General features: G+C 32.7%; 2 protein-coding genes across 3 annotated transcripts; both read left to right on the top strand.

The window, feature by feature from the left end:
- The first annotated feature begins 5,336 nt into the window (after window positions 1–5,336).
- On the top strand, window positions 5,337–8,972 carry LOC107905967 (uncharacterized). Of its 2 annotated transcripts, XM_016832769.2 has the most exons (6): window positions 5,366–5,740; window positions 5,837–5,948; window positions 6,146–6,238; window positions 6,861–7,061; window positions 7,919–8,161; window positions 8,642–8,972. In XM_016832769.2, the coding sequence occupies exons 1-5, from the start codon at window positions 5,439–5,441 to the stop codon at window positions 8,150–8,152; spliced, it is 942 nt and encodes a 313-aa protein (XP_016688258.2). In that variant the 5' UTR covers window positions 5,366–5,438; the 3' UTR covers window positions 8,153–8,161; window positions 8,642–8,972. The 2 variants fall into 2 exon arrangements, with proteins under 2 accessions (XP_016688257.2, XP_016688258.2); XM_016832768.2 differs by lacking the exon at window positions 8,642–8,972 and having other exon boundaries at window positions 5,337–5,740; window positions 7,919–8,412.
- Window positions 8,973–24,517: 15,545 nt separating this feature from the next.
- Window positions 24,518–25,986, top strand: LOC107905968 (protein TIFY 5A). Its single transcript, XM_016832770.2, has 3 exons — window positions 24,518–24,857; window positions 24,987–25,083; window positions 25,518–25,986. Exons 1-3 carry the CDS (start codon window positions 24,790–24,792, stop codon window positions 25,710–25,712), a joined length of 360 nt encoding a protein of 119 aa, XP_016688259.1. The 5' UTR covers window positions 24,518–24,789; the 3' UTR covers window positions 25,713–25,986.
- Window positions 25,987–27,012: the final 1,026 nt, after the last annotated feature.

Below are 27,012 nucleotides of genomic sequence, written 5' to 3'. Positions count from 1 at the left end.
TCAGTCATATTTGGATAGATTTGTGGTTGTGTTCATTGACGATATATTGATTTATTCAAAGACAGAGTCCGAACATGCACAACATCTAAGGATTGTATTACAGGCTTTGCGGGAGAAACAGTTATATGCGAAATTCAGCAAATGTGAATTTTGGCTTCAGGAAGTTGCGTTTTTGGGTCATATTGTATCAGCTGATGGAATAAGAGTGGATCCAAGTAAGATAGCGGCAGTGGTAAATTGGAAAGTTCCAAAGAATGTTACTGAAGTACGGAGCTTTCTAGGATTGGCAGGTTATTATCGCCGATTTGTCAAAGATTTCTCAATGATTACCTTACCGTTGACTCGATTACTACAAAAGAATGTTGAATTTATATGGTCAGACGAATGTCAGCAGAGTTTCGATCAGTTGAAAAAGATGTTGACAGAGGCTCCAGTGTTGACTCAACCAGAATCGGGCGTACCGTTTGTAGTATATAGTGATGCGTCTCTGAGTGGTTTGGGTTGTGTACTTATGCAGTCAGGAAAAGTGGTGGCATATGCTTCCCGACAACTGAAACCGCACGAGAAGAATTATCCTACACATGATTTGGAATTGGCAGCGATCGTGTTTGCTTTGAAGATATGGAGACACTACTTATATGGTGAGAAATGTTATGTGTATACTGATCATAAAAGCTTGAAGTATTTAATGACTCAGAAAGAGTTAAATTTGAGACAGAGACGATGGTTAGAGTTGCTGAAAGATTATGATCTTGTTATTGACTATCACCCAGGGAAAGCAAATGTCGTAGCAAATGCACTTAGTCGGAAATCATCATTATTTGCATTACGGGCATTGAGTGCTCATTTATCTATTAATGAGGATGGTTCTGTACTAGCGGAATTAAAAGCTAAACCTGTGTTCTTTCAACGGATTCGGGAATTACAAGATGAAGACCCAAAATTGATGCTAAAACGACAGATGGTTCAAAATGAGTTAAGCTCAGAATACTCCATTGATGAAAATGGTATGTTATATTATCGTAATAGAATATGTGTTCCAAATAATTTAGACTTGAAAAATGATATTTTATCAGAGGCTCACAGTAGTATGTGTTCTATTCACCCGGGGAGTACAAAAATGTATTGTGATTTGAAGAAAATGTATTGGTGGCCTGGAATGAAACGAGAAATCTGTGAATATGTAGCAAGATGTTTGATTTGTCAACAGGTGAAAGCTGAGCATCAAGTACCGACAGGGTTGTTACAGCCCATTATGATTCCAGAGTGGAAATGGGAACATGTCACGATGGATTTTGTATCTGGATTACCAGTAACTCCGAAGAAGAAAGATTCGATATGGGTGATTGTTGATCGGTTAACTAAGTCGGCACATTTTATTCCAGTCAGAGCAGATTATCAGCTTGAAAAGTTAGCGGAGTTATATGTGTCTGAGATAGTGAGGTTACATGGGGTACCAATATCTATTATTTCGGATCGAGATCCGAGATTTACCTCGAGATTTTGGAGTAAATTACAGGAGGCTCTGGGCACCAAATTAAATTTCAGCACAACTTTTCATCCCCAGACAGATGGGCAGTCAGAGCGAGTGATTCAGATTTTAGAAGATATGTTAAGGTGTTGTATACTTGAGTTCGGCGGCAGCTGGGAAAGGTATTTACCTTTAGCCGAATTTGCTTATAATAATAGTTATCAAACTAGTATTAAAATGGCACCGTTTGAAGCTCTGTATGGAAGAAAGTGTAGAACTCCATTATATTGGTCTGAATTAAGTGAATCGAAACTGGTGGGAGTGGACTTGATTCGGGAAACTGAAGAAAAAGTTCGTATTATTCGAGATTGTTTAAAAGCTGCCTCCGATCAGCAAAAATCATATGCAGATTTGAAGAGAAGGGATATAGAGTTTAGTGTGAGTGATCGTGTATTTTTGAAAGTGTCACCGTGGAAGAAAGTTTTGCGGTTCGGCAGAAAGGGAAAACTCAGCCCACGATTTATCGGGCCGTATGAAATCATTGAAAGAATCGGTCCGGTAGCTTATAGATTGGCTTTGCCCCCGGAACTCGAAAATATTCACAATGTGTTTCATGTGTCTATGTTGAGACGGTACAGATCAGATCCATCACATGTAATTTCTCATACGGAAATAGAGCTCCAACCTGACATGACTTATTCAGAGGAACCGGTGAAAATTTTAGCTCGGGAGGTTAAAGAGTTGAGGAATAAACGTGTACCACTAGTTAAGGTGCTATGGAATCGACATGGATCTGAGGAGGCAACCTGGGAAATGGAAGAATTGATGAAATTTCAGTATCCGAATTTATTTCCAGGTACGAAATTTCGGGGACGAAATTTCCTAAAAGGGGGGAGAGTTGTAATAGCCTGAATTTTTAGTGGTGTCGGAATGGTGATTCGAGATCACTAAATCTGACAAACGAGTAGAAAATATTATAAATTTAGTAAGTATAAGTTAAATGTGAAGTTAGGAAAATTTTTGAAATAGTGAATAGTGTACTAGGAATAAATATTAAAATAATTAAAATAAAAAAACGAGGTATCGAGACCTCGAAGATTTTCAACCGAGCCATAAATATTTTTATAAATATTTATAGAGTGTCATTGAGTTGGTATTAAAGTTTCGTTAGAAAATTTTAACGTTTGGATAGTTAATTAACTAAAAAGGACTAAATTGAGAATAGTGTAAAATTTGTTAAATTGTGATTAAATAGCTTAAGTGACTAAAGTGGAGGGATTTAAAAGGCAATTAGGCCCAAATTATATGGGCTGGACGGTTGGGTAAAAAAAATCAGCAGAATGTAAGGAGAAACAGGGGCAAAATTGGAAACTTAACAAATTAAACATTTAAAACAAAGACAAAAGTGAAAAATCTAGAGATCTCTTCACAATTTATCAGCAAGAACGCCATAGGAGGTCTGGAATAAGCTGGTTTTTCATATTTTTGAATCACATCGAGAACCCGAAACAAGTCGAGGAAAAGAAAAAGTAGCCGATTAGTCCCTGAACTTTTACAAATTCTGCAAATCGATCCAGGTAAGTTCATATGGCTGAAATTTAATGATTAAATGTTAATTTCATGAATTATACAATGTATGATGAAATGTATTTATTGTTGAAATGAGAATAAAATAAAAATGTGAAAATCGAATAAATGATCAAATTAAGTGGAACACCGGATTTGAGTACTTCTGATCAAGAAACAAAGTGATAAGTGGCTACACTTATCTGATCAAGAAACAAAGTGATAAGTGGTTACACTTATCTGATCAAGAAACAAAGTGATAAGTGGTTACACTTATCTGATCAAGAGACAAAGTGATAAGTGGCTACACTTATCTGATCAAGTGATAAAGTGATAAGTGGTAGCTTCAGCTACACTTATCTGATCAAGTGGCAAAGTGATAAGTGGTAGCCTAGCTATACTTATCTGATCAAGGACAAGTGATAAGAGGTCATATGTCAAAGTGAAAGTGAAGTACTCAATTTTCCGTAACCGTTCCTTAATTTTGATCAAGGATGGTAAGTGACAAATGGGCCCAAAGGAATTATGGTAAAAGAATAAGTAGTAGTGAGTTTATACCAAGGAACTCACCAAAGATTGTAGTTGACAGGTAAATTTAGTAATGGTGTATATTGTATAAGTGTACAAGTGTTTGGTAAGATTTATGTTTTATGCCTATGAACTTACTAAGCTTTTCTATAAGCTTACATGTGTGTGTTTATTGTTTTTGTAGATTAACGTATTTATACATTCGGAGGATCGGATCTACATCAAGAATCACACTATCCAGATATACTCCGGTAGTTTATGTTAAGCAACTTTTTGGATTTATATGGCATGTATAGGGAATTGAAGTAAAAGTAAATTTGAATGTTATAGTTGCGTTAGATATCGAAATATATACATGTTTTTAGTTTGAAATGGTTGATTGGTTGAACTTAATTAGTATTTAAATGAAGTAGATGAAATACTGGAATTGGTTGTGATTTGAAATTTGCAGGGAAGGTTAGACAATTATAAAGGGGTTATATTAAATTTTTTTAAAAAAATTGCAATGGAGCAGTTCTTGGACAGCAGCATCGATGTAACTTTTAAAAATCACCAAAAATAGTGGAAATAGAATTAGAAGTTGAGTGAGATATGAAATTAAAGCTGAAAGAGTCTAATTTCATATAAAAGAAGTTGAGTAAGCAAAAGAATTATATACTTTTAGATATTTGAATTTTAGTGAAACAGGGCAAGAATGTTTTTGAAGTCCCCTGTTCTGACTTTAGAAATTCATTAAAAATTGTACAGAAGGAATTATGAGTTATAATTTATATGTATAGATTCCTTAATGAGTCTATTTTCAGTAGAAATAAGTTTAATCACCATATGAAGCCTTTAATAAGAGATAATTAAATTTTAGTGATGAGTGGTCAGGATAGTCGATTAGTGAAACAGGGGAGACTTCAACTAATAAACTGTACTAATTGGCTAAAGCAAAAATTCTGAAAAATTTATGGTGAATAGATATATGAGTCTAATTTCAGGGAAAATTTACGGATATAAATTTCAAGTTTCGTAGCTTGAATTATAATTATTTTAGTGACTGCTGTACAGGTGGACAACTTTATTATGAATGATGAAATTAAATTTGAAAGTAAATTTTTATGCCCCGAACTTTTAAGTTAAGTCAAGTAACGCCTCATGCTCGACTCCGGCAACGGTATTGGGTAAGGGGTGTTACAATATTTTTACCCGAACCCTCCCATATTTCGGGCGGGCCGTCGAGTCGAGCCGGGCCACCCGGCCCATGGACAGGTCTAGTCATAGCCAATGCTAAACTGACACCTTTTGAAGTTAAAAGTGTTTGAGATAAAAGAAAAACATTTTTTTAACTTTTGCATTTGAGAAAACCCTTAAAATCAAATGACATTTTTAACACTTATTTATATTTCAATGTATTTTATATAAATTTATATGAAGTAAAAAATATGTATTTAAATAATTTTAAATTTATTAATATTATAATACTTTATATATTTAAATTTTTAATGGTTATATTTTTTTAAATAATAATTTATATATTCAAATTAAATTTTAAAATATTAAAATTAGTTACTTAAAAATATTAAAAATATATTTTTAATAGAATTATAATAAATATTTTTTAATTTTCACTAAAGTATTATAATATTAATAAATTTAAAATTATTTAAATACATATTTTTTACTTCATAAAAAATATCAAAAATAAATATTTTATTTCTGAAAATACTATTCATAACCATTTTTTGAGAAACTAATTTAAGATAGCAATCGGAGGTTACGTGTCAACGCTATATATAGTAGACGTGGAAACATCGAGCAATCCAAAAGGCAGCGGTGAAACACACGAAGTCACCAACCACCAAGTAAACTCAAAGTTCTTAACGGGAAAATGGAAGTCTTCTATCTCTTATGCTCCATCCTATCCACATTTTTCACTTCCCTCACACTCTCTCTCCTCCTTCCCTTCCGCTTCCTCCTCATGCGCCACCGTCTTCCTCTCTCCACCTCCCAATTTGAACCCGTTTCACTCTACCAAGGTACCGTATGGCACGACCGTCGCCGCCCCGTCCGCCACTCTTTCCGTTACTCCGTCCGCTATGCTCTCTTCGACCTCGATCACGCTCCGAACACGCCACCGGACCACCTCTCCGCCGACGAGGCTCGTAGGATTACCAAAACTGATGGCCCAGTGTAAGCTCCTGAATTTTCTTACCCTCTTTTTTGTCAACTCTTTTTTTCTTTTGAAATCTCAATTGTTTTAGTGTTTTGATGAAATTATTGCGACAGTTTTCTACTAACAATTCCTCCAAGCGTGGGGTATGAACAAAATCCGTTGAGTTTATATTACTGCTATGATTCGGAGGGAACCGATAAGCTTCTGAAAAAATGCATTGCTGAGGTTTGTATTTTCTATGTTGAATTTCCCCCCAAATGGGAGGAGAATTTTAGGAAACATAAATACGAGCTAGTATAATTTTGCTTTAAAAATTACTTCGATTTACGTTATAGAAAGTTTTGAGTACGAAAAGCGCCATTTTTGTACGAAAAGTTTTTAGTACTTCGGTTGCTGACATCCTTGTTGATTTAACGTGTTAGGTGACTAATACACCCTGGGGCGAAAGAGTATCATTTGTTTTCGACCCAAATTCTGATTTAGTGGCAAAACCATTGCATGTCAGCCCTTTCATGGTAGGTTCGAGTTTCATCCATTTCATGATTTTGCAGTGTGCGTGTGTCTCTCTCTATATATTTTCACATACCATTCAGAACTCGGAAGTTTGCTCAATTTGTTGGGGTTGGGAATTTATTTAGCGAAACGCAAATAAGGTGTCAACTCAAAAACTTTGTTGGCACTCCACACAAACATAGTTTGCCCTGTGAAAGTAAATTCGAGTATGAAAGACGGAAAGAGAACATTTAAGCAAGCCTAAAAATAAAATTAAGCATGGTTGCGTTCAGGTGTGCTTATGCATTTGTTTGTACTCGGAATCCTACTGTGACTGACAATAGGGAGATCCATTAAAGTAAGGTTTGCGAAGGTTCACATCTCATAATGACTTCAGTTGTTTCCGCTGTTGGATTTATAAACAAGTGATGCCAAATTCCTCTATAAATTTCATGCCAATTAAAATATATGAAAATAGCGGTTTATTGGTGTAGACTGTAGATGGTTTAATTTTTATGTTCTGGATATTCGATCTGGACATCGATTCTATAGTGTAATATTTGGGGATTCCTTGTTTCATCCTTTGTTTTATCAAGAATTGTGTTTTCTCCAACCATGTAAGCATCTTTGGAAAAAAATGTGCAGGATATGCTTGGGAGTTGGAGCCTTAGAGCAAATGCTCCTGGTCAAAATTTACTAGTTACAATTTCCGTCCAACACCCTGAGCTTGGTGATTATTTTCTGGCCACCTTGAAAGCAAAAAGAGTCTCCCTGGAATCAGTGCATGATCATACACTATATTTCTGGCTGATGCCTCATAAAGTTGCCCTATGGATATATTGGCATGTAAGTGGAACTCAACAATGCTCAACTCTAGTGCGGGTCGGGCTCTTGACCTTAATATGAACTCAACTTGGTTAATTTGCTTCAGCCTTCGGGTGATAATGTCAGTAGAAATACAGTTGTTTTTTCTACTTTTATTTTCCTTTGTTTCTCTAAATCAATTTTATCAATTGGGCAGGCTAGTCGGGTTTCTTATTCTTGCATATTCATTTTACTTTAAAATAAAACATCATTGAATATGGAATTATCTTATGAGATTGCCTGCTTTTGATCAGTAACCTTGGTTCAATATGTTGCTAGCAATTTTTGCCATCTTTCAATCAGTAACCTTGGTGTTAGCTGCTTTTTTCAAGTTTGAAAGAGGACCATACTCGCTAGTCACAAGCTTATTCAATTGTTTATTTGAACTATAACTGATGATGTTTCTTGATCATCTAAGCTATTAATGTGTAAATACATGCACTTACCTCAAGCCCTATCACCTATGTTGCAACTTTTCTGCACTTCTAGACTCGGCCTTATGATCTGAGTGCCGAGTTGATATAATCAGCATTACTAAATAGCATCTTGAGTGGAAACTACTATGCTTTTGGATGCCTTCAACAGAAGGTTCACTTTGAATGTTTGTCACCAGTTGCTTAGAAATTTAAGATTGGTTTATTACTTTTGCAGCTGGACTCTGTTTTATTTGGATATGCCCCAGAGGTTGAGTGGCCATTGGTTTTACAGTTCCCATTAGGAACGTACATCCTATCAAGTCATTCAACCTGCTGGAGTTTGGACTGAAATGCATTTGCTAGATGCTTTACAATTTAATCAGTGTGCGCATTCTCGATCACATTGTTTTTTTTTTTTTTCAGGCTCTGAAATTATGGTGGAAAAATGTGTCATTCATACAACATCCAAGGTACACTAACCCATCATACAGGGAGGAAGCTTTGAATCGTGATAGGAAACTGCAATGCTGTCCGGGATTGAGACAGAACAAAGATGAACACATGCAGGTCGGAGGAAGTGATTCAGCAACTGAGGCTGAGAGATATCATGGGGAACGATTTTTTGTATGGAAAGATGCTAAATGGCCATGGTGTTGAACGCTATGGGTGAGCTTTGTTCTCATCATTATGAGCCCATTATGCATTGTTACAAACAAATGTTGAGCTTGCATGCCAAAAAAAAGAACTAATGATTCTATTCAAGACTGGTGTTGGATATCGATATGGTAATTAATTGTCATGAACTAGGGCAATTTATAACCAGAAAAATTTAGCTATTGAAGAGCTTAAATGACTAAATATAATGACTGTCAAGTTTACTGCTTGAATTTTATGTTAAAAATATTTGTTTTACTTCATAGACCATTGTCTATCCAACGTGCATATCATAGACTTTAACAGTGACTTAATATTACAGGTTCTTCAAGTTGATTACAATGATAATATAATTATTCTGAAATGCATCCTATTTTGTCAATTTGAGTTCAGTCAGTATTCTGATTATAAGTTGTAACTTCAAAAAAAAAAAAAAAACAAAATCAATATGAACGAAATACTACCATTAATATAATAAATAAATTTCTTTAGGTATAAAAACAACACATCCTGGCTGTGGCAGTATCACCCTTGGCTTTGCGAACTTTAGTGATCAAGGTGGTGTCTTCAGCTGTGTGTAATCAAGCAATGCGAGATACAAACAAGTTGACAAAAGGCATCTGCAAATGTGGGGGGTACCAGTCATTTATCCTAATTTATTTTATTTTTCAGCTTAGTACGACTTGGTTAATTTTTTTATTTCAGTGTAGGATGAATCTTTTAGCTCTAATATTCTCTTTAGACTGCTTCTATTGTTATCAAATCAAATCATTTCGCTATAATAAAAAATTAAATATTAATATATTGGTATTTTCAACTTCAATCTTTCAAAAAGTATAATTTAAATATTAAATTTTGTTCTGGTTAAAGCTGTTTCATTCAAATATCGTTTTCCACAAATTTCATGCAATAAAGATTTCCCTAACTTTAAAATAACATTTCTGAGTTGTAGCATTTTCCATGCAATCTTGCGTTTCTTTTCCTTTTTTAGATTATGATGAATTCAAATCTTCTAATTTATCCTCAGTTATTTTATTTAATTTGACACCATATCATTTTCTTGTTAATATTACATACCAGTTAAAATGTGACACCATCTCATTTTCTTATTCTTGTTACATTTAATATTGACTCGTTTATTATTTGGTTATAATAGTATATGGTCTAAACTCATGATTTTCCTCGTTTTTTTTTTCCTTTAATCAAAATGGCATAAAGTATCAAAGCCTAACCCATTTTATTTGATGTTATAAATATGATCGCATGTTTATTTTATTTTTCTTTCATGCCATATTTTGAAGTTTTAGATTCAGATTTGGGTGTTATTTTGATCTATATAAATCATTATATTTATCAATAGTGAAATATTAAATTCCAACAAAATCACTAATTTAACTTGGGTGAGGTTTGGGCTTAATTTTTAATCTCAACCCGATTTAACTTGGTTACAGAATTTCTTTTCTTTGAACAATAAAATGAGCCAGGTCTTATTTTTAAAAAAAATCGGATCTTGAGCCGATGTAATTCGGGTCTATTAATACTTTTATATTCCATTAATAACATAGTGAATAGCTTGTATTTTCAATGAAAGTGATAATAGCAAAAAGCATATGGTAGTCATTATTGGGTTCATTGAATTCCACGCATTGTATGTCAAAAAAAGAGAAAATTTCACCCAGTAGTGATGTTATCATTTGATTTTTTTGGACAAAAGTGCTTTTTCCCCTCATTTTGAATATAAACCAACAACGATTTCATGGACTCAGGAAACATGGCTAAAAAAACACCCCCAACATATTAAAAAAATATCTTAATTCTCCTTTTTCATGTAATTGATTACAGCATTTCTCATTTTATTGGATGAGCGTCTTTCTCAATAAGTCTTTTTATTAATACAATAATTAAAGTCAAGATCTTAAATTAATGTGGTTCAAAGAAATTAATTAATACATTTCCAAATATCTTCATTTTCAACATCTTAAATTAATTAGTGTAATCACTTTAGTCCAAAAAATTAGAGTCAACATCTTAAAAAACGGGAAAAATTAATTTTGTTGTAATTAATACAATAAATAAGCAGAGTTATATATATGTTTATTTTGATGAACATTAACAACACCCTAACGTAAACTCATATTATTATTAACAAAATTAAGTAAGGCCTTCTCACTACACTCTATTATTTGTAATTTTATTTTTTATAAATTTGTTCTAAACTGTTTTTTATAAAAATCTATTTTTCTAATTTTTTTTCTTTTTTATTTATTAATTCTTGTATAAATTAAAATCTGTTTTAAATTTTTATAACTACTGATTTTTTCGTCATAATTTGTAGTGTTCAACAAAAGATGTCGAATTTTTACGGAAGTAACTTAAATGAAGGCAATGAGATCTCTATGACGACATCACCATTTTTTATCGATCAGGTATAATATTTATCATGATGTTAATATTTTTTTTATCTTCATAACATTTAATATTTGTTAACAAAATTATTTAAATTTTAGGTGTTCGAGTCTTGTGAAGAGTTGATGCAATGGGTGCAAAACACTGCATTCTCTCTTGGTTATATCATCGTCACGAGAAGATCAAAAGCAAAGGAAATTGGTGTGGTGTCTTACGTCACACTTATTTGTGACCGTGGCGGTGAATACAAATTTAAAGAATCAAGTAAAAAGTCTGGTACCAAAAAGACCAACTGTAAATTCTGATTGGTAGGTTCGTATTTAAAACAATATGATGGGTGGACGTTGAGGGTGATATGTGATCAACATAACCATCCACCTGCACAACATATGGAGGGACATTCTTATGCAAGGCGGTTGAAAGAAAACGAAAAAAATTTGTTGGTTGATTTGACGAGTAAGAATGTTACACCACGTGACATATTATCGACACTAAAAGAGCAGGACGAGAATAACGTTTCTACACTAAAAATCATATACAATGCACGGCAAAAGCTTCGCTCGTCCCAGAATGTCGGTAAGACTCCGATACAGGTTCTTATTGTAACAGCCCGATTTTAGGTTTAGTCGGAATAGTGGTTTTGGGACCACAAATCTGACGAGGAAAAATGTAATGGTCTGAATTTTTAGAGGTGTCGGAACGGTGATTTGAGATCACTAAATTTGACAAATTGGTAGAAAATATTATTAATTTAGTGGGTATAAGTTAAATGTGAAGTTAGAAAAATTTTTGAAATAGTGAATAGTGCACTAGAAATAAATATTAAAATAATTAGAATCGAAAATGAGGTATCGAGACCTCGAGGATTTTAAACTGAGTTATAAATATTTTTATAAATATTTATGGAGTGTTAAAAAGTTAGTATTAAAGTTTCGTTAAGAAATTTTAAAGTTCCGATAATTAATTGAACTAAAAGGACTAAATTGTAACAAATGCAAAATTTTGGAAAAATTACATAGCTTAAATGATAAAAGGAAGAGGGCTTAAAAGGTAAATAGACCCAAGGTCTATTTGGGCTGGACGGCAAAGGCATGAAATCAGCAACAAAGTCAGGAGAATTAAGGGCAAAATTGGAATATTGCAAAATTTACTTAATAAAGTTAGGACCAAAGTGGAATTATCTAGATTTCTCTTCATTTTTCTGCATTTTCATCAGCTAAAACACCATATAAGGGTTTCCTTAAGCTGGTTCTTCCTATTTTTACTGCAGGTAAGTTCAATTCTTGATTATTTCTTGAAAATTTTGTGTTTTTGTGACTTTTACAACTAGGACCACTTATGGTATTCATTAGTTTTTGATTCTATGAAAGAAGTTGAAAGTTGCTATGAATACATGCTGGAAGTATATGATGATTTAGCATGAAATTAGAGCTTTAAATTTTTCATATGCTGATTTTATTGAAAGAATTGAATAGAAAGTGAATGTCTGGGACCTAATAGTAAAAGAGTTTGAAGTTAGAGTTTTATGTGGAAATTCTGAATTTCAATAGTTGTGAAATAATTTATAATGTCTAGGTAAAGTACTAATTGAGAAAATGTAACTTAATTGAGGGGTTAATTGATCAAGGACTGAATTGTATGAACTGTGAAATTTGGGGCAAAAATGAAATCAACATTTTACACTAAAACAGATTTGGGCAGCAGCAGTGGTATAACTTTGAAAAATCACCAAAAATTTTGGGAATTGAATTAGAGGGTGAATAAAATATTAAATTAAAGCTTATTGAGTCTAGTTTCTCATAGAAGAAGCGGTGCAAGTAATGGAATTGTAAATTATAAGATATAATAAATTTTGTGAGACCATGTCAGAATGATTTCTGGTTCCCCTATTCTGACTTTGGAAAATCATAAAAAAATTGAATAAAAATAATTATTGGTTATAATTTATATGCTTAGAATCCTTAATGAGTCTATTTTCAAAAGAAATAAACAGAAACATCATCTGAATTCTGTACAATTAGATAATTCATTTTTAGTGAAGAGTGATCGGAACTGTCAAACAGCGAAATAGGGGAAACTTTAAAGAATAAACTGTACTATTTGGCTAAACCAAAAATTTTGAAAATTTTATGGTAAGAAGATATGTGAGTCTAGTTTCGGGAAAAATTTATGGATCTTAATTTAGAGCTCTGTAGCTCTAGATAAAAATAATTTAGTGACTGTAACTCGACTAGACAGCTTTGAATTTAAATATAAGTGAATAGTAAAATTATGTATAATGCTATTTAAGTGTGTTATATGCATCAGGGATGTGGGATGGAGAGGAGGAGGAGGACAATAAAGTATATGAATGAATTGTGTATAATTGGTTATATTCTTGATTATAATTGATAAACGATGAAATAGAAATGATGCTTATATTTGTACATTATTGGTCATGGTCTAAACTCATGTATGAAAATAAAGTTTCATAGAATGTGTGTATGGTATATTTGGTATATGATTTGCCATGAAAAAAAAATATATCATGAATGGTTTACGAATTAACACATGTTGGTAAGCGTGATACATGAACAAATATTGTGCTCATCCATGCTTATAATGCTTATGCTATATGTGTATTTGGCTAACATATTTACCGTACATGCTTAGACTTTGGCCAAGTAGTGGCTAGATTATGCCACGTTAAATTTATAAGTTATGCATTGAAATAGTAAATTCATATGACTGAAATCCAACGATTAAATGTTAATTTCATGAGTTATATAATGTATGTTGAGATATATTTATTGTTGAAATGAGAATAAAATAAAAATGCGAAAACTGAATAAATGATCAAATGAGCGGAACGCCGGATTTGAGTAATTCTGACCAGTGACAAGTGACAAGTGACAAAGTGATAAGTGGTAGCCTCAGCTACACTTATCTGATCAAGTGAAAAAGTGATAAGTGGTAGCCTTAGCTATACTTATCTGATCAAGTGACAAAGTGATAAGTGGTAGCCTAGCTACACTTATCTGATCAGGGACAAGTGATAAGTGGTCATATGTAAGACCATAGTTATACTATGGTGGTAAAGTGAAAGTGAAGTACTCAATTTTCCATTACCGTTCCCTAATTTGATTAATGACGATAAGTGACAAATGGGCCCAAAAAAATTAAAGTAAATGGATAAGTGGTAGTGTATTTATACCAGGATGATGTTGTTATATAAGCTAAAGTGATATTTTCATTGAAAAATTGAGAATTTCATAAATGTGTTATTGAATGGTATAATCGATAAAAGTTGAGTTAAATGGTAAATATGTATTAGTGTTGAACTTAATGTTATTGAATTGTAGGTGAATTAAATGGAAATTGTTAGTGATATGATTTAAATTGTGAGCATGAGAAATTGCGAATTGGATGAAATGGAAATGAAGCATTAAATTGCATGAGTATGTATCGGGTCTCGTATGCCCTAATTATTATGATTATAATATTTTGAGGATATATTGTGAAAAGTTATAGAAACATGTTAATTATTTTGAAAGTTTTAATTTAGATGAAATTTTATAAGTCGGTTAAATATGTTTACAAGTGTATGTGTTTTGGTAATGCCTCGTACCCTATTCCGGTGTTGGATACGGGTAAGGGGTGTTACACTTATGTTGCTTTTGAATGATAAATAATTTTTTACTGAGTTTTCAGTAAATAATATTTCAAATGAATTGGAAAATCTATTCTTCATTCATCCACGATCATTGGATATATGGCGTGCATTTCCGCACGTTTTGATTGTAGACGCAACGTACAAAATGAACAAATATGATCTGCCTTTTGTTCAAATTGTTGGCGTGACTTCAACCAACAAGACATTTAGTATAGCTTTTGCCTTCATCATTAACGAAAAGGAGGAGAACTATAATTGGGCATTAACATGTCTAAAGTTGACACTAGAATAGTGCATGTACCCACGTGTTATTGTGACGGGCAGAGAGTTGGCTCTGATGAATGCATGCCAACAAGTTTTCCCCAATGCCACTCAGTTACTATGTAGATGGCACATTACTGAAAATATTAAAAAGCATTGTAGGCAGTCTATCAAGTCGCAACATGAGTGGGACTCCTTTCGTGCTATGTGGACTGTACTCGTTGAATCTCTAACGTGGATATTGTACATCGAAAACTACAGAAAACTTCAATCAATGTTGAGCGAATATCCAGATACAAGCCTCGTTATTCTATAAATAATTGTTTATAGTTTTAGAAGACTTTTTATACATAACTAACATTTATATAAATTCAGGTGTTTTAAAATATCTAGATCAAGTGTGGTTAAGCAAATATAAGGAAATGTTTGTATCGGTCTGGATTGATCGGCATCTCAACTTTGAAGAACGAACTACGAATAGAGTTAAGAGCCAGCATGCAAAGCTAAAGAAATACCTTTGTGCAAAAAATTCTTCTCTAGATAAATTTGTTGTTTGTATCGATCAGATTGTGAAGTCTCAACTTACTTCGATATATGAAAGTTTTGAAAAGAGTAGAATTGTCCTCAAACACAACTTACTGTGTTTCAGATTATTGCGGGGTTTTGTGGCACTTAAAGCTCTAGATATCCTAGAAGGGGAACTTCAGCGGTCGAGTAGACATCAACTTGACTCTTCAAACTGTGGTTGTAAACTACGTCATAGTTGTGGGTTACCATGCGCTTGCATGCTATCAATCTACTTGAATTCAGGTGGTATATTTAACAATTATTTTCTAAATTTTATTTATATATTGAATTTTTATAAACTAATGGCATTTCAATGCAGGTGAGTGTATTCCGTTGGATTCAATAGATGTATTCTGGAGGAAGCTTGACTTATCACCGTCAACTTCTGTGGAAAATGAGGATATTTGTTGTGACGGTGAGTTAGAAATGTTCAAAGAAAACTTCACTAAGTAGTCAAAATCCGGGGAAAAAATTCTGTTAAGAAAGTTAAGAGATATATTCCAGCCGAGGAAAACACTCATTAAAGAACCTACAATTCAAAACAATATGCGTGTACGACCAACCTTGAAAAAACAACAACAAAAACGAGTCAATTCTATAAGTCAAGCTCCCAAAAGACGTAGCCATTCAACCACGTCAAAATCTATTGGGTTGGATCTGGTAGAGTTGAACAAAGTACCTGCAAGACATAGTTCACATGTAATCGAAATTTCAGACTTAAACCAGGAGCCATCAGAGCAAGCTTCAGACTTCATAGACTTAAACCGGATGCCTGAATCATGTGGCACTCATCCACTAATGAAAGAAATTCCAGATATGTTCCACCCTTACATCACACATGTACAAGATGTCAGGGGTGATGGAAATTACGGATTCCGAGCAATATCTGTTTGTCATGGTTATGGCGAAGATCAATGGCTCTATGTTCAACATCAACTGCTAGACGAGTTATTGAGTTCATATGATGTCTATGCTAGAGTTTTCACTTATGGAATCGATGAATTACGTAATTCACTATGTTTCTCACAATCGCCTGCACCAGCAGAACACTGGATGGTTATGCCTATGACAGGTGTCCTAATTGCTAACAGGTTTGGGGTGATCCTTAATTATTTAACCAAGCAATGTGACATAACTTTCTTTCCTATTTGGAGAGGTCCGGAACATTTTCAATATCATCATGCTATTACAATTGCACATGTATATGATAATCATAATGTGATGGTACAATTAGAAGGAGATTACCCAATGCCTACCATGTCTACAGTTGGATGGCAAACCATGTATATGTCACGTCTAGAATTTTACAGACAACTGAAACCTTGTAACCTCAAAACACCTGTTATAACTATAGAGGATTATTGTTGAATAATATTAATTTATTATATTTTAACATTTTGCTCATATTTTTGTATTTATGTATTCATTATACGTTTAACAATAATCCTATAATAAAAAAAATATGTTGAATAATAATACTTATATCTTTAATAATAATGACAATACTTATAATATTTAATAACAATACAATAATAAAAATATGTTTAACAATTAAATGAGATAAAAAAAGTGAGTGGAGAGGTGATAATTAATTCTTAATCATTACAGTAAAAAGATATTAACTACTAACCAATCAATAAAGTAAAAGAACATTAATTAATAACTAATTATTAATTATAATAAAAATGTGTTATTTATTGGGGTATTTTTTTAATATGTTGGGGGTGTTTTTTTAGCCAACACAACAAATATATTGGGATTTTAAAAATAAATTGAACAACAACTTTTTTGAAGCAAAATATTTTTTAATAATTAATTAAATACTTCAATACGAAATAGTAAATACCTAAACGATCCTAAAGAGCAAAGGTAGGATGCTCCTCTTTGTCTTCCCCCATAATTACAAATATATGGTGAATATGGTGACACGTGCATGATAAAAGTAAAAAGTAATAGTAGTTAATATGTAAAGTCAAAAAGGATTTTATCGTCGCTAAACAGAAAACATAACGCTCGTACAACCGTTTCTTATAATCCGTACAATAAAGCTATTAAATTCAGTTATACTATAAAATATCTAAATTTCATTCGATATAATAAGTTTTTGTTTTTTTTTGAAGAAGAAAAATAGGCTCTTTTTTTCATTATTCTAACCATCTATATATATAAACTAACTTCTAATAGATTTACATAGCATTTAAGGATCCAATTATTTTACAGAAAATAACTTATATAAAATAATTTTTATATTTTTTATGTTTATTTCATGAAAAATATATTAATTAGCGAAAAATAATTTTTAGGTAAACGAAAAACAAACCCCTTAATTGACCTTTCGAAAAAGCACAAATCATTTTATAAAAAAGAACGTCTTTATGAATAAATTTATTTTTCTATAAAAACTAAACTTGAAACAAGTCTAAATTTATTATACTATTAATAATATTTTATTTTAATTTAAAAAACATTTAAATATTAATATAAAATATGATAATATTCAATATTATTAAACATATATTTAATAATATAATAATTTATTTAAAAATTTTAATAAATATTTAATATTACAATTTTATTTTAATAATAAAATTCAAAAATAATAATTAAAAATAATATTCTTAATATATATAAAAAATATTTATATTAATATTAATATTTTATAATATAAAATATGAATATTTTAATTTTATAAATATGAGTATTTGCTTAAATCATCCTTAGCTTCACTTTTAACTCTAATGTATCACTATTCAGTCTCATATATCTAATATATAATTGAAATGAAGTTTTAATTAAGCATGGCTTGTTATTAAGTTTATGTATAATATTTATTATTATCAAATTAGATATTCTTTATTAAGTTTATATATGATGTTTATTGTTATAAATTATTATCTTTGTTAGAATTAAATGATTCCAATCCTTATTTAAATAAAATATAGTGGTAAAATAAAATAAAACTAAAATCCCTATAGAATTATACTTCTTTTATTTTATTTTAGAATAAGGTTTTTTAAATCTTATTAAACTCCATGTATATGATATTGATTAGAATAAGGAGTTTCACTCCTATTAGAATAAGGTTTACAAGTCTATAAATAGGCATAGTCTACTCCTTTTGTAATTAATTTGAATTCGACATATTGAATTTTCTTCTCCTCTGCCCGTGGTTTTTTCCCGAAAGGGTTTCCACGTAAAATCTGTGTGTTCTTTATTTTCTATTTCTATTTTTCTTTGCGATATATTGTCATTACCGACATTATATTTTTCTCAAATTGGTATCCGAGCTTCCGGGTTGTTCATCTCAATCACGGTAATGACGTCTTTGAAGTACGAAATTCCGCTGTTGGATCGCAACACCAGATTTGCATTGTGGCAGATAAAGATGCAAGCAATTCTTGCACAAATGGACTTAGAGGAAGCCCTACTAGGGGTAGATAAGATGCCTTCAACTTTGACGGAAGAAGAGAAGAAGCGCAATGATCGAAAGGCGTTAACACAATTACATCTGCATTTGTCTAATGAAATTTTGCAGGATGTGATGAAGGAAAAGACTGCCGCTAGATTATGGAAGAGGTTGGAACATATATGTATGTCGAAAACTCTAACTAGCAAACTACATATGAAGCAGCGTCTTTATGCTCATCGTTTGGAGGAAGGTGCATCTGTGCACGAACACTTAACAGTGTTCAAAGAAATTCTCTCAAACTTAGAGGCCATGGAGGTTCAGTATGATAAGGAAGATCTAGGGCTGATTCTACTTTGTTCGTTGCCCCCGTCTTATTCAACATTTAGAGATACGATTTTATACACCAGATTTGCATTGTGGCAGATAAAGATGCAAGCAATTCTTGCACAAATGGACTTAGAGGAAGCCCTACTAGGGGTAGATAAGATGCCTTCAACTTTGACGGAAGAAGAGAAGAAGCGCAATGATCGAAAGGCGTTAACACAATTACATCTGCATTTGTCTAATGAAATTTTGCAGGATGTGATGAAGGAAAAGACTGCCGCTAGATTATGGAAGAGGTTGGAACATATATGTATGTCGAAAACTCTAACTAGCAAACTACATATGAAGCAGCGTCTTTATGCTCATCGTTTGGAGGAAGGTGCATCTGTGCACGAACACTTAACAGTGTTCAAAGAAATTCTCTCAAACTTAGAGGCCATGGAGGTTCAGTATGATAAGGAAGATCTAGGGCTGATTCTACTTTGTTCGTTGCCCCCGTCTTATTCAACATTTAGAGATACGATTTTATATAGCCGCGAGTCTCTCACAGTTGATGAGGTTTATGATTCTTTAACCTCGTATGATAATATGAAGCATCTTGTGGTTAAAACTGACTCTTAGGGAGAGGGTCTTATTGTTCGTGGGAGACAAGATCGGAATGTTGATGATGATCGTGGAAGGACACAGGAACGGAATCCTTGCAGTAAATCTAAAGGTAGATCGAAGTCTTCAAACAGAGGTAAAACTTGTAACTTTTGCAAGAATAAATGGCACATTAAATCTGAGTGCTATAAGCTACAGAATAAGATCAAAAGGGAGGTTGCGAATCAAAATGGAAAACAACTAGAAAATTCTGGTAAAGCTGATGTTGTAGAAGATTACAGCGATGGTGAACTTCTAGTCGCTTCTGTCAACAATTCCAAAGCGAGCGAGGAGTGGATCCTTGATTCGGGTTGCACCTTCCACATGAGTCCCAATCGGGATTGGTTTACAACTTACGAAACAATGTCTGAAGGTATTGTGTTGATGGGAAATAATGCTTCATGTAGAATTGCAAGTGTTGGAACAATTAGAGTTAAAATGTTTGATGGAGTTGTCAGAACACTCAGTGACGTACGACATGTTCCAGATTTAAAGAGAAATTTAATTTCATTGAGTACTCTTGATTCAAAAGGGTACAAATACACAGCTGAAAGTGGGGTTTTGAAAATTTCTAAAGGTTCCCTCATTGTGATGAAAGGGCAGAGAAAGACTGCCAAGTTATATGTTTTGCAGGGTTCTATTGTTATTGGTGATGTAGCTGTGTCATCCTCTTCCTTGTCAGATGATAATATTACTAAACTTTGGCATATGCGCCTAGGGCATATGAGTGAGAATGGCATGGCAGAATTGAGCAAAAAAGGACTTCTTGATGGGCAAGGAATTTGCAAACTGAAGTTTTGTGAATACTGCATTTTTGGGAAGCAAAAGAGAGTTTGATTCACCAGAGGAATCCATAACGCGAAGGGAACGTTAGAGTATATTCATTCTGATCCATGGGGGCCATCCAGAGTGCCTTCGAGAGGCGGAGCTAATTATATACTAACTTTTATTGATGATTTTTTCAGAAAAGTGTGGGCGTTCTTCCTGAAGCAGAAAAGCAATGTGTTTTCCGCATTTAAGTCTTGGAAAACCATGATTGAAAAACAGACAAGAAAGCAAATAAAATATCTCCACACAAACAATATCTTAGAGTTCTGTTCTGATGAATTTAATAAACTATGCCAGTCAGAAAGGATCATGAGACACTTGACAGTTCGTCATACTCCACAGCAAAACGGCATTGCAGAACGAATGAACAAAATAATCATAGAGAAGGTTCGATGTATGTTGTCAAATGCCAACTTATCAAAGTCTTTTTGGGCAGAAGCAGCCTCTACTGCATGTTTTTTTATCAACCGATCTCCATCCGTTGCCATTGAGAAAAAGACTCCACAAGAGGTATGGTCTGGTAATCCTACTGACTATTCTGATTTAAAGTTTTTTGGTTGTCCTGCGTATGCTTATGTTGATAATGGAAAATTGGAACCAAGATCTATTAAATGTGTTTTTCTTGGTTATAAAGCTGGTTTAAAATGGTATAAGTTATGGTGTCCTGAAAATAGAAAAGTTGTGATTAGCAGAGATGTTATTTTTGATGAAACTGCTATGCTACCTAACTTATCTCTTAAAGACTCTTCCAATAAAGAAAATCAAAAGCAGATGGAGCATCAGGTTGATCTAGAATCTACAACAGAGTCGACTACTAAAGCCAGTACAAAAATTCAAAATAGAGTTGCTTCTTCACCACAATACTCTATCGCCAAAAACAGAACTAGAAGAGAAATTAAACCTCCAAAGAAGTATGTCGAGGCTGATCTAGTTGCTTATGCTTTAAATGTGGCTGAAGATATAGATGCAAATCAAGAGCCATCTAATTATTCTGAGGCGGTTAGTTGTGAAGACTCAAAAAAGTGGATGATTGCTATGCAAGAGGAGATGGAATCACTACACAAAAATCAAACATGGGATCTTGTGAAACTTCCTAAAGGTAAAAAGGTTGTTCGTTGTAAATGGGTGTTTAAAAAGAAAGAGGGAATTCTAAGAGTTGAAGAACCCAGATATAAAGCAAGGCTTGTTGCAAAGGTTTACAATCAAATTCCAGGAGTGGACTTCACAGATGTGTTCTCTCCAGTTGTGGAGCATAGTTCGATTTGAGCTTTGTTTGGTATTGTGGCCATGCATGATTTGGAGCTTGAACAGTTAAATGTAAAAACTGCATTTTTGCATGGAGAACTTGAGAAGGATATTTACATGTAACAACCAGAGGGTTTTACAGTTTCAGAAAAAAAGACTATGTTTGCTTGCTGAAAACGTCCTTTTACGGTTTGAAATAGTCACCAAGACAGTGGTATAAGAGGTTTGATTCCTTTATGACTTCTCATGATTTTAAAAGAAGTAGCTTTGACAGTTGTGTTTACTTTAAAATAACAGTGATGGTTCTTTTGTGTATCTACTCCTTTATGTTGATGACATGTTGATAGCAGCAAAAGATAAAAGAGAGATAAGAAAGGTCAAAGTCCAACTAAGTGAAGAATTTGAGATGAAAGACTTGGGGCCAGCAAAGAAGATACTTAGTGTGGAGATTCTCAGGGATAGAAAAGTAAGTAAATTGTATCTAAGTCAGAAAGGGTACATTGAGAAAGTTCTTTCCAGATTCAATATGCAGAATGTTAAGCCTGTTAGTACTCATTTAGCAGCCCATTTCAGACTTTCATCGGCTTTGTCTCCACAATCAAATGATGAGATTGAGTACATGTCACATGTTCTATACTCTAGTGCAGTGGGATCTCTCATGTATGCCATGGTTTGATTCCTTTATGACTTCTCATGATTTTAAGAGAAGTAGCTTTGACAGTTGTGTTTACTTTAAAAAAAAAAGTGATGGTTCTTTTGTGTATCTACTCCTTTATGTTGATGACATGTTGATAGCAGCGAAAGATAAAAGAGAGATAAGAAAGGTCAAAGTCCAACTAAGTGAAGAATTTGAGATGAAAGACTTGGGGCCAGCAAAGAAGATACTTGGTATGGAGATTCTCAGGGATAGAAAAGTAAGTAAATTGTATCTAAGTCAGAAAGGGTACATTGAGAAAGTTCTTTCCAGATTCAATATGCAGAATGCTAAGCCTGTTAGTACTCATTTAGCAGCCCATTTCAGACTTTCATCGGCTTTGTCTCCACAATCAGATGATGAGATTGAGTACATGTCACATGTTCTATACTCTAGTGCAGTGGGATCTCTCATGTATGCCATGGTTTGTTCACGTCCAGATTTATCATATGCAGTTAGTGCAATTAGCAGATACATGGCGAATCCTGGTAAAGAACATTGGAAAGCAGTTCAGTGGGTTTTAAGATACTTACGAGGTACTACCGATGTTTGTTTACAGTTTGGAAGAACTAGAGATGGAGTCATTGGGTATGTTGATGCTGATTTTACTGGGGACCTCGATAGAAGAAGATCTCTCACCGGTTATGTCTTTACAATCGGAGGTTGTGAAATCAGTTGGAAAGCCACTTTGCAAACTACAGTTGCTTTGTCTACCATTGAAGCTGAGTACATGGCGATTACTGAGGCTTGTAAAGAAGCTATATGGTTGAAGGGACTCTTTAGTGAACTCAATGAAGACCTTCAAATCAATACAGTATTTTGTGACAGTCAGAGTACCATCTTCCTTACAAAAGATCAAATGTTTCATGAGAGAACAAAACACATTGATGTTCGGTATCATTTTGTTCGTGATGTTATTGCTCGTGGTGATATTGTTGTGAGCAAAATTAGTACTCATGAAAATCCTGCAGATATGATGACTAAGTCACTTCCTATAACCAAGTTTGAGCATTGCTTAGACTTGGTTGGTGTTAATTGTTGAAGATAAACCCTTAAGGGGTTTTATGGAAGAGGTGGAGAACTTGTTCATTGAAAATTCGCGATGAAGAACTTGTTTATTAAGAATTCGTGTCAAGGTGGAGATTGTTAGAATTAAGTGACTTGAATCCTTATTTAAATAAAATACAGTGGTAAAATAAAATAAAACTAAAATTCCTATAGAATTATACTTCTTTTATTTTATTTTAGAATAATGTTTTTTAAATCTTATTAAACTCCATGTATATGATATTGATTAGAATAAGGAGTTTCACTCCTATTAGAATAAGGTTTACAAGCCTATAAATAGATATAGTCTACTCCTCTTGTAATTAATTCGAATTCGATATAGTGAATTTTCTTCTCCTCTGCCCGTGGGTTTTTCCCGAAAGGGTTTCCACGTAAAATCTGTGTGTTCTTTATTTTCTATTTCTATTTTTCTTTGCGATATATTGTCATTACCGACATTATATTTTTCTCAATCTTATTAGAAATTAATTTTGACTGTTAAAATAAAATATTATTATAATATTTTGTAGCAAATATATTTATGTTATATTTGTTTCACATCCAACGAATTTTACAAAATGATTTCAAGAAAATTACCAAATATAAAGAATCTTTTACATAATATTAATTTTTCTAAATAACCAATCTAAACTTTAAAAATTGTTTTTAATGAAACAATCTCACTCTAAAATTAATGATGTTATAAGCAACGGAGGTTTTTCAAATTCTTTAGTTAATTTGGTAGCTTAGAAAGGCTAATATTAATAACACAACCCAAATGTTAAACAAAAGACCATCCCCAAAAGAAAAATCCAACCCATTTCTGTGTCATTTAATTGAATTTATACATCGTTTCCGTAAATGTCAATACTGTCTATCATTAAAAATTTCCCCCTCCACAAGGCCGGTATTTTCTTATTTTATTTAAATAAATTGAACTGAATAAAATTTTAATTTAATAAAAATATTAAAAAATTAAAAATAGGTCTAATTTATTGATTTTGGATTAACTGATAAGTATAAATATAGCATTTTATCTGATTATTGTAATCTAAAATTTCATTATCAACACATGAAAAGGCAATTTAATTTTCATGAAAAAAAAAACATTCTTGTTAAAAAAAGTAATGCCGACTTGTAAAAAAGCAAATCAGGAAAATGAGGTTATCGATTAGCATAGTAGTTTTATTAGAAAGGAGAAAAAACAGGAAAAAGTTGCCGTTTTGTACCTTTGTGAAACAATGGAAAAAGAAGTTAGGAAATAAGAAGAGCGTTTTCCATGTGCTTAAATTCAAGAAATTTAGAGCTGTTCTGTTTTATTTTGATTTCTTAATGGGTTGTATTGTGTGTCGCGTTTTTTGTGCATCGCGTGTTTAACATAGCTTTCAGTACCCACCCCACCACCTTTCCTTTATATTTAACCCCTTCTTCTTCATCTTATCCCCCAACATATTCTCATTTTCTTCTTCTCTTTCTATATTCCATCTCTTCAGCTTCTTCCCTAAACCACCCAAAGCTTTTAATCGCAGCTTTAGTTTAAAACAGACTTCTTTTTATATATAAAAATGAGACGAAACTGCAACTTGGAACTTCGTCTTCTTCCTTCTAGTTATCCCAGCGACAGTCACGACATGTAAGTACTTCCCTTTCCTTCTCTTTATATATGTAGGCTGTAGGCATTCGGTTTTCGCATCAGCATTGATAAGTATTTAACGAAATGAATAGTATAACTGATTTCTTTTTCATTTTTTGGTGATTGAAGGATGGAAGCAAGAATTGAAAGCCCAGAAACCCAGCAGCAACAGCTAACAATTTTCTACAATGGAAGAGTTTGCGTATCTGATGTTACAGAGCTTCAGGTTAGGATTCCGTTTTACTTGAGAAACTTTAGGAAATAAATGCATTGGAGTTGGATGAAGAAAAACAAAAGAATGGCGAAGAAGATTTCTATATTAATACTTTTAAATTATTTTTGAAACTACTGGAAATGTTATGTTATATCACGTTTTCTTCACTTGTGAATCATAAAAATCTCTACTTTTTGTGATAACCTAGTTACTTAAATACTTTTAAATCAGATATAATTTGCCATTGTAATCCTAATATTAACCACGAATTTTATGGCATGACACTTAAATCAGATTTAAAAACTCTTATATTAATTTATTGAATCCTAAATCCATGAACATGATTCACTAAAACAACTCCATATATATATATATATTCTGAGAGTTATGATATACGGATTTGGTGGGTCAGTTTTGTTAATAAACATTTGCACATGAAATTGCAGGCAAAAGCCATTCTAATATTAGCAAACCGGGAAAGAGATGAAAGAATGAAAAGTCCGACGGGATGTGAACCGGTGTCGCCGACGTTAAAATCCCAGGTGAATAGCCCAAACACATCACTTTCCATGAAGAGATCGCTTCAACGGTTCCTCCAGAAACGAAAGACGCGAATCCAAGCTACCTCTCCTTACCATTAATATATAGAGGTCATCATCAATGCTTGAAATTTAGTGGAATTGAAGCAACTGATCTATGTTTTCGGCTAGGAACTATTACCCTTTTTTTTTAAATTTTGTTTTTTGTTGTAAATTTATGAATGAATAATTACGCTAGTACTTGAAGAGTATGATTTTTTTAACCATTAATTTGTTAATTTACGTCAATTATGCTTAATTATTTATTTGTTGTATTGTTCTTGTGATGGTCTTCCATTTCCATCATTTACAACCAATATACAAAAATTGTAGGCTTCATCTTTCGTCTTGCTTCAAACTAGTTTCTTTCCCTTGCAATGCATCTATTAATTAAAATTATTGAGATACATCAATTGATCAGCCTAGGTAAATGATAATGTTTTTGTTCTTTTAGGCCTCGATCAAAATGATAAAATATTTTCTTAATAAATTTAAGTGTTCCGCGCTTTACTTGAAGTAAGGAAATAAAACGGTCAAAGTCATTTCCCCTCAACAAAAATACATTAAATCATTTCATAATTTTTGTATAATTTTTTTTTGTAAAAGATGATAAAAGAAATTTATGCATAACATTTCACAAATTAAATATTTTAAAAATAATTAGAATTTTCTAAATAACTTTTTTGTAATTAATTAGGAAAAATTCTTTTTTTTTGAGTTGTACATGAATTAATATTAAAATATTAAAAAGTGTTATTAACTATTTAAGGTGTGATTTAAATAATTTATAATTTTTTAAATTACGAATCCGGTTTTATAATATAAAAGATGATGTGCGAAACAATGTGACAATCTACTTGTCACAAAAGTAACCATTCCATATAAAATTGTTTTCTTAAATGTTTTTGTACCTTATATAATATATATGAGATCTAAGGTTGGGTTTTAACTTTGCTACAATTTATCGTAAATTCGTAATTCGTTCAGTTACATAAAAATTTTGAAAATATGTTTATTTATCCATAACTGTAAAATCCACTTTGGGGGACAATTATATATGCATTTTAATCGTAAAACTCAGTACGGATGGTTCTGCAATGGCTGCTAATCTTGGGAGGGCTGAAAATGGGATGCTCCTTCGAGATACTGGGCAGCTGGAGCTTATCGCCGTATTCCCCGTATCACAAATTTGCAAGCGGGACTATGGGGGTTTATTACTTTAATTCAAAATCAGAGTTCAACTAATCCTTCGTTGCATACTCTTGTTTATGGTTGCGTCATTCTCTTTGCTGATTTCCATTGATATCAGTTGAAGTACACGTTTAAAGAAGGTAATCAATGTGTTGCTATGTTGGCTAAATTA

Source organism: Gossypium hirsutum, chromosome D05 (genome assembly GCF_007990345.1).
Source record: "Gossypium hirsutum isolate 1008001.06 chromosome D05, Gossypium_hirsutum_v2.1, whole genome shotgun sequence".
Lineage (NCBI taxonomy): Eukaryota > Viridiplantae > Streptophyta > Magnoliopsida > Malvales > Malvaceae > Gossypium > Gossypium hirsutum.
The sequence above is the reverse complement of the archived record's forward strand: the minus strand, read 5'-3'. Positions and strand labels throughout refer to the sequence as shown.

Bases quoted from the DNA above. Each gene is read 5' to 3' on its own strand.
- LOC107905967 (XM_016832769.2), top strand. From the start codon at position 5,439: ATGGAAGTCTTCTATCTCTTATGCTCCATCCTATCCACATTTTTCACT. The intron at 6,239-6,860 runs GTAGGTTCGAGT...AAAAATGTGCAG, and splicing joins TGCATGTCAGCCCTTTCATG to GATATGCTTGGGAGTTGGAG. The intron at 7,062-7,918 runs GTAAGTGGAACT...TTTTTTTTTCAG, and splicing joins CCCTATGGATATATTGGCAT to GCTCTGAAATTATGGTGGAA.
- LOC107905968 (XM_016832770.2), top strand. From the start codon at position 24,790: ATGAGACGAAACTGCAACTTGGAACTTCGTCTTCTTCCTTCTAGTTAT. The intron at 24,858-24,986 runs GTAAGTACTTCC...TGGTGATTGAAG, and splicing joins CCCAGCGACAGTCACGACAT to GATGGAAGCAAGAATTGAAA. The intron at 25,084-25,517 runs GTTAGGATTCCG...ATGAAATTGCAG, and splicing joins CTGATGTTACAGAGCTTCAG to GCAAAAGCCATTCTAATATT.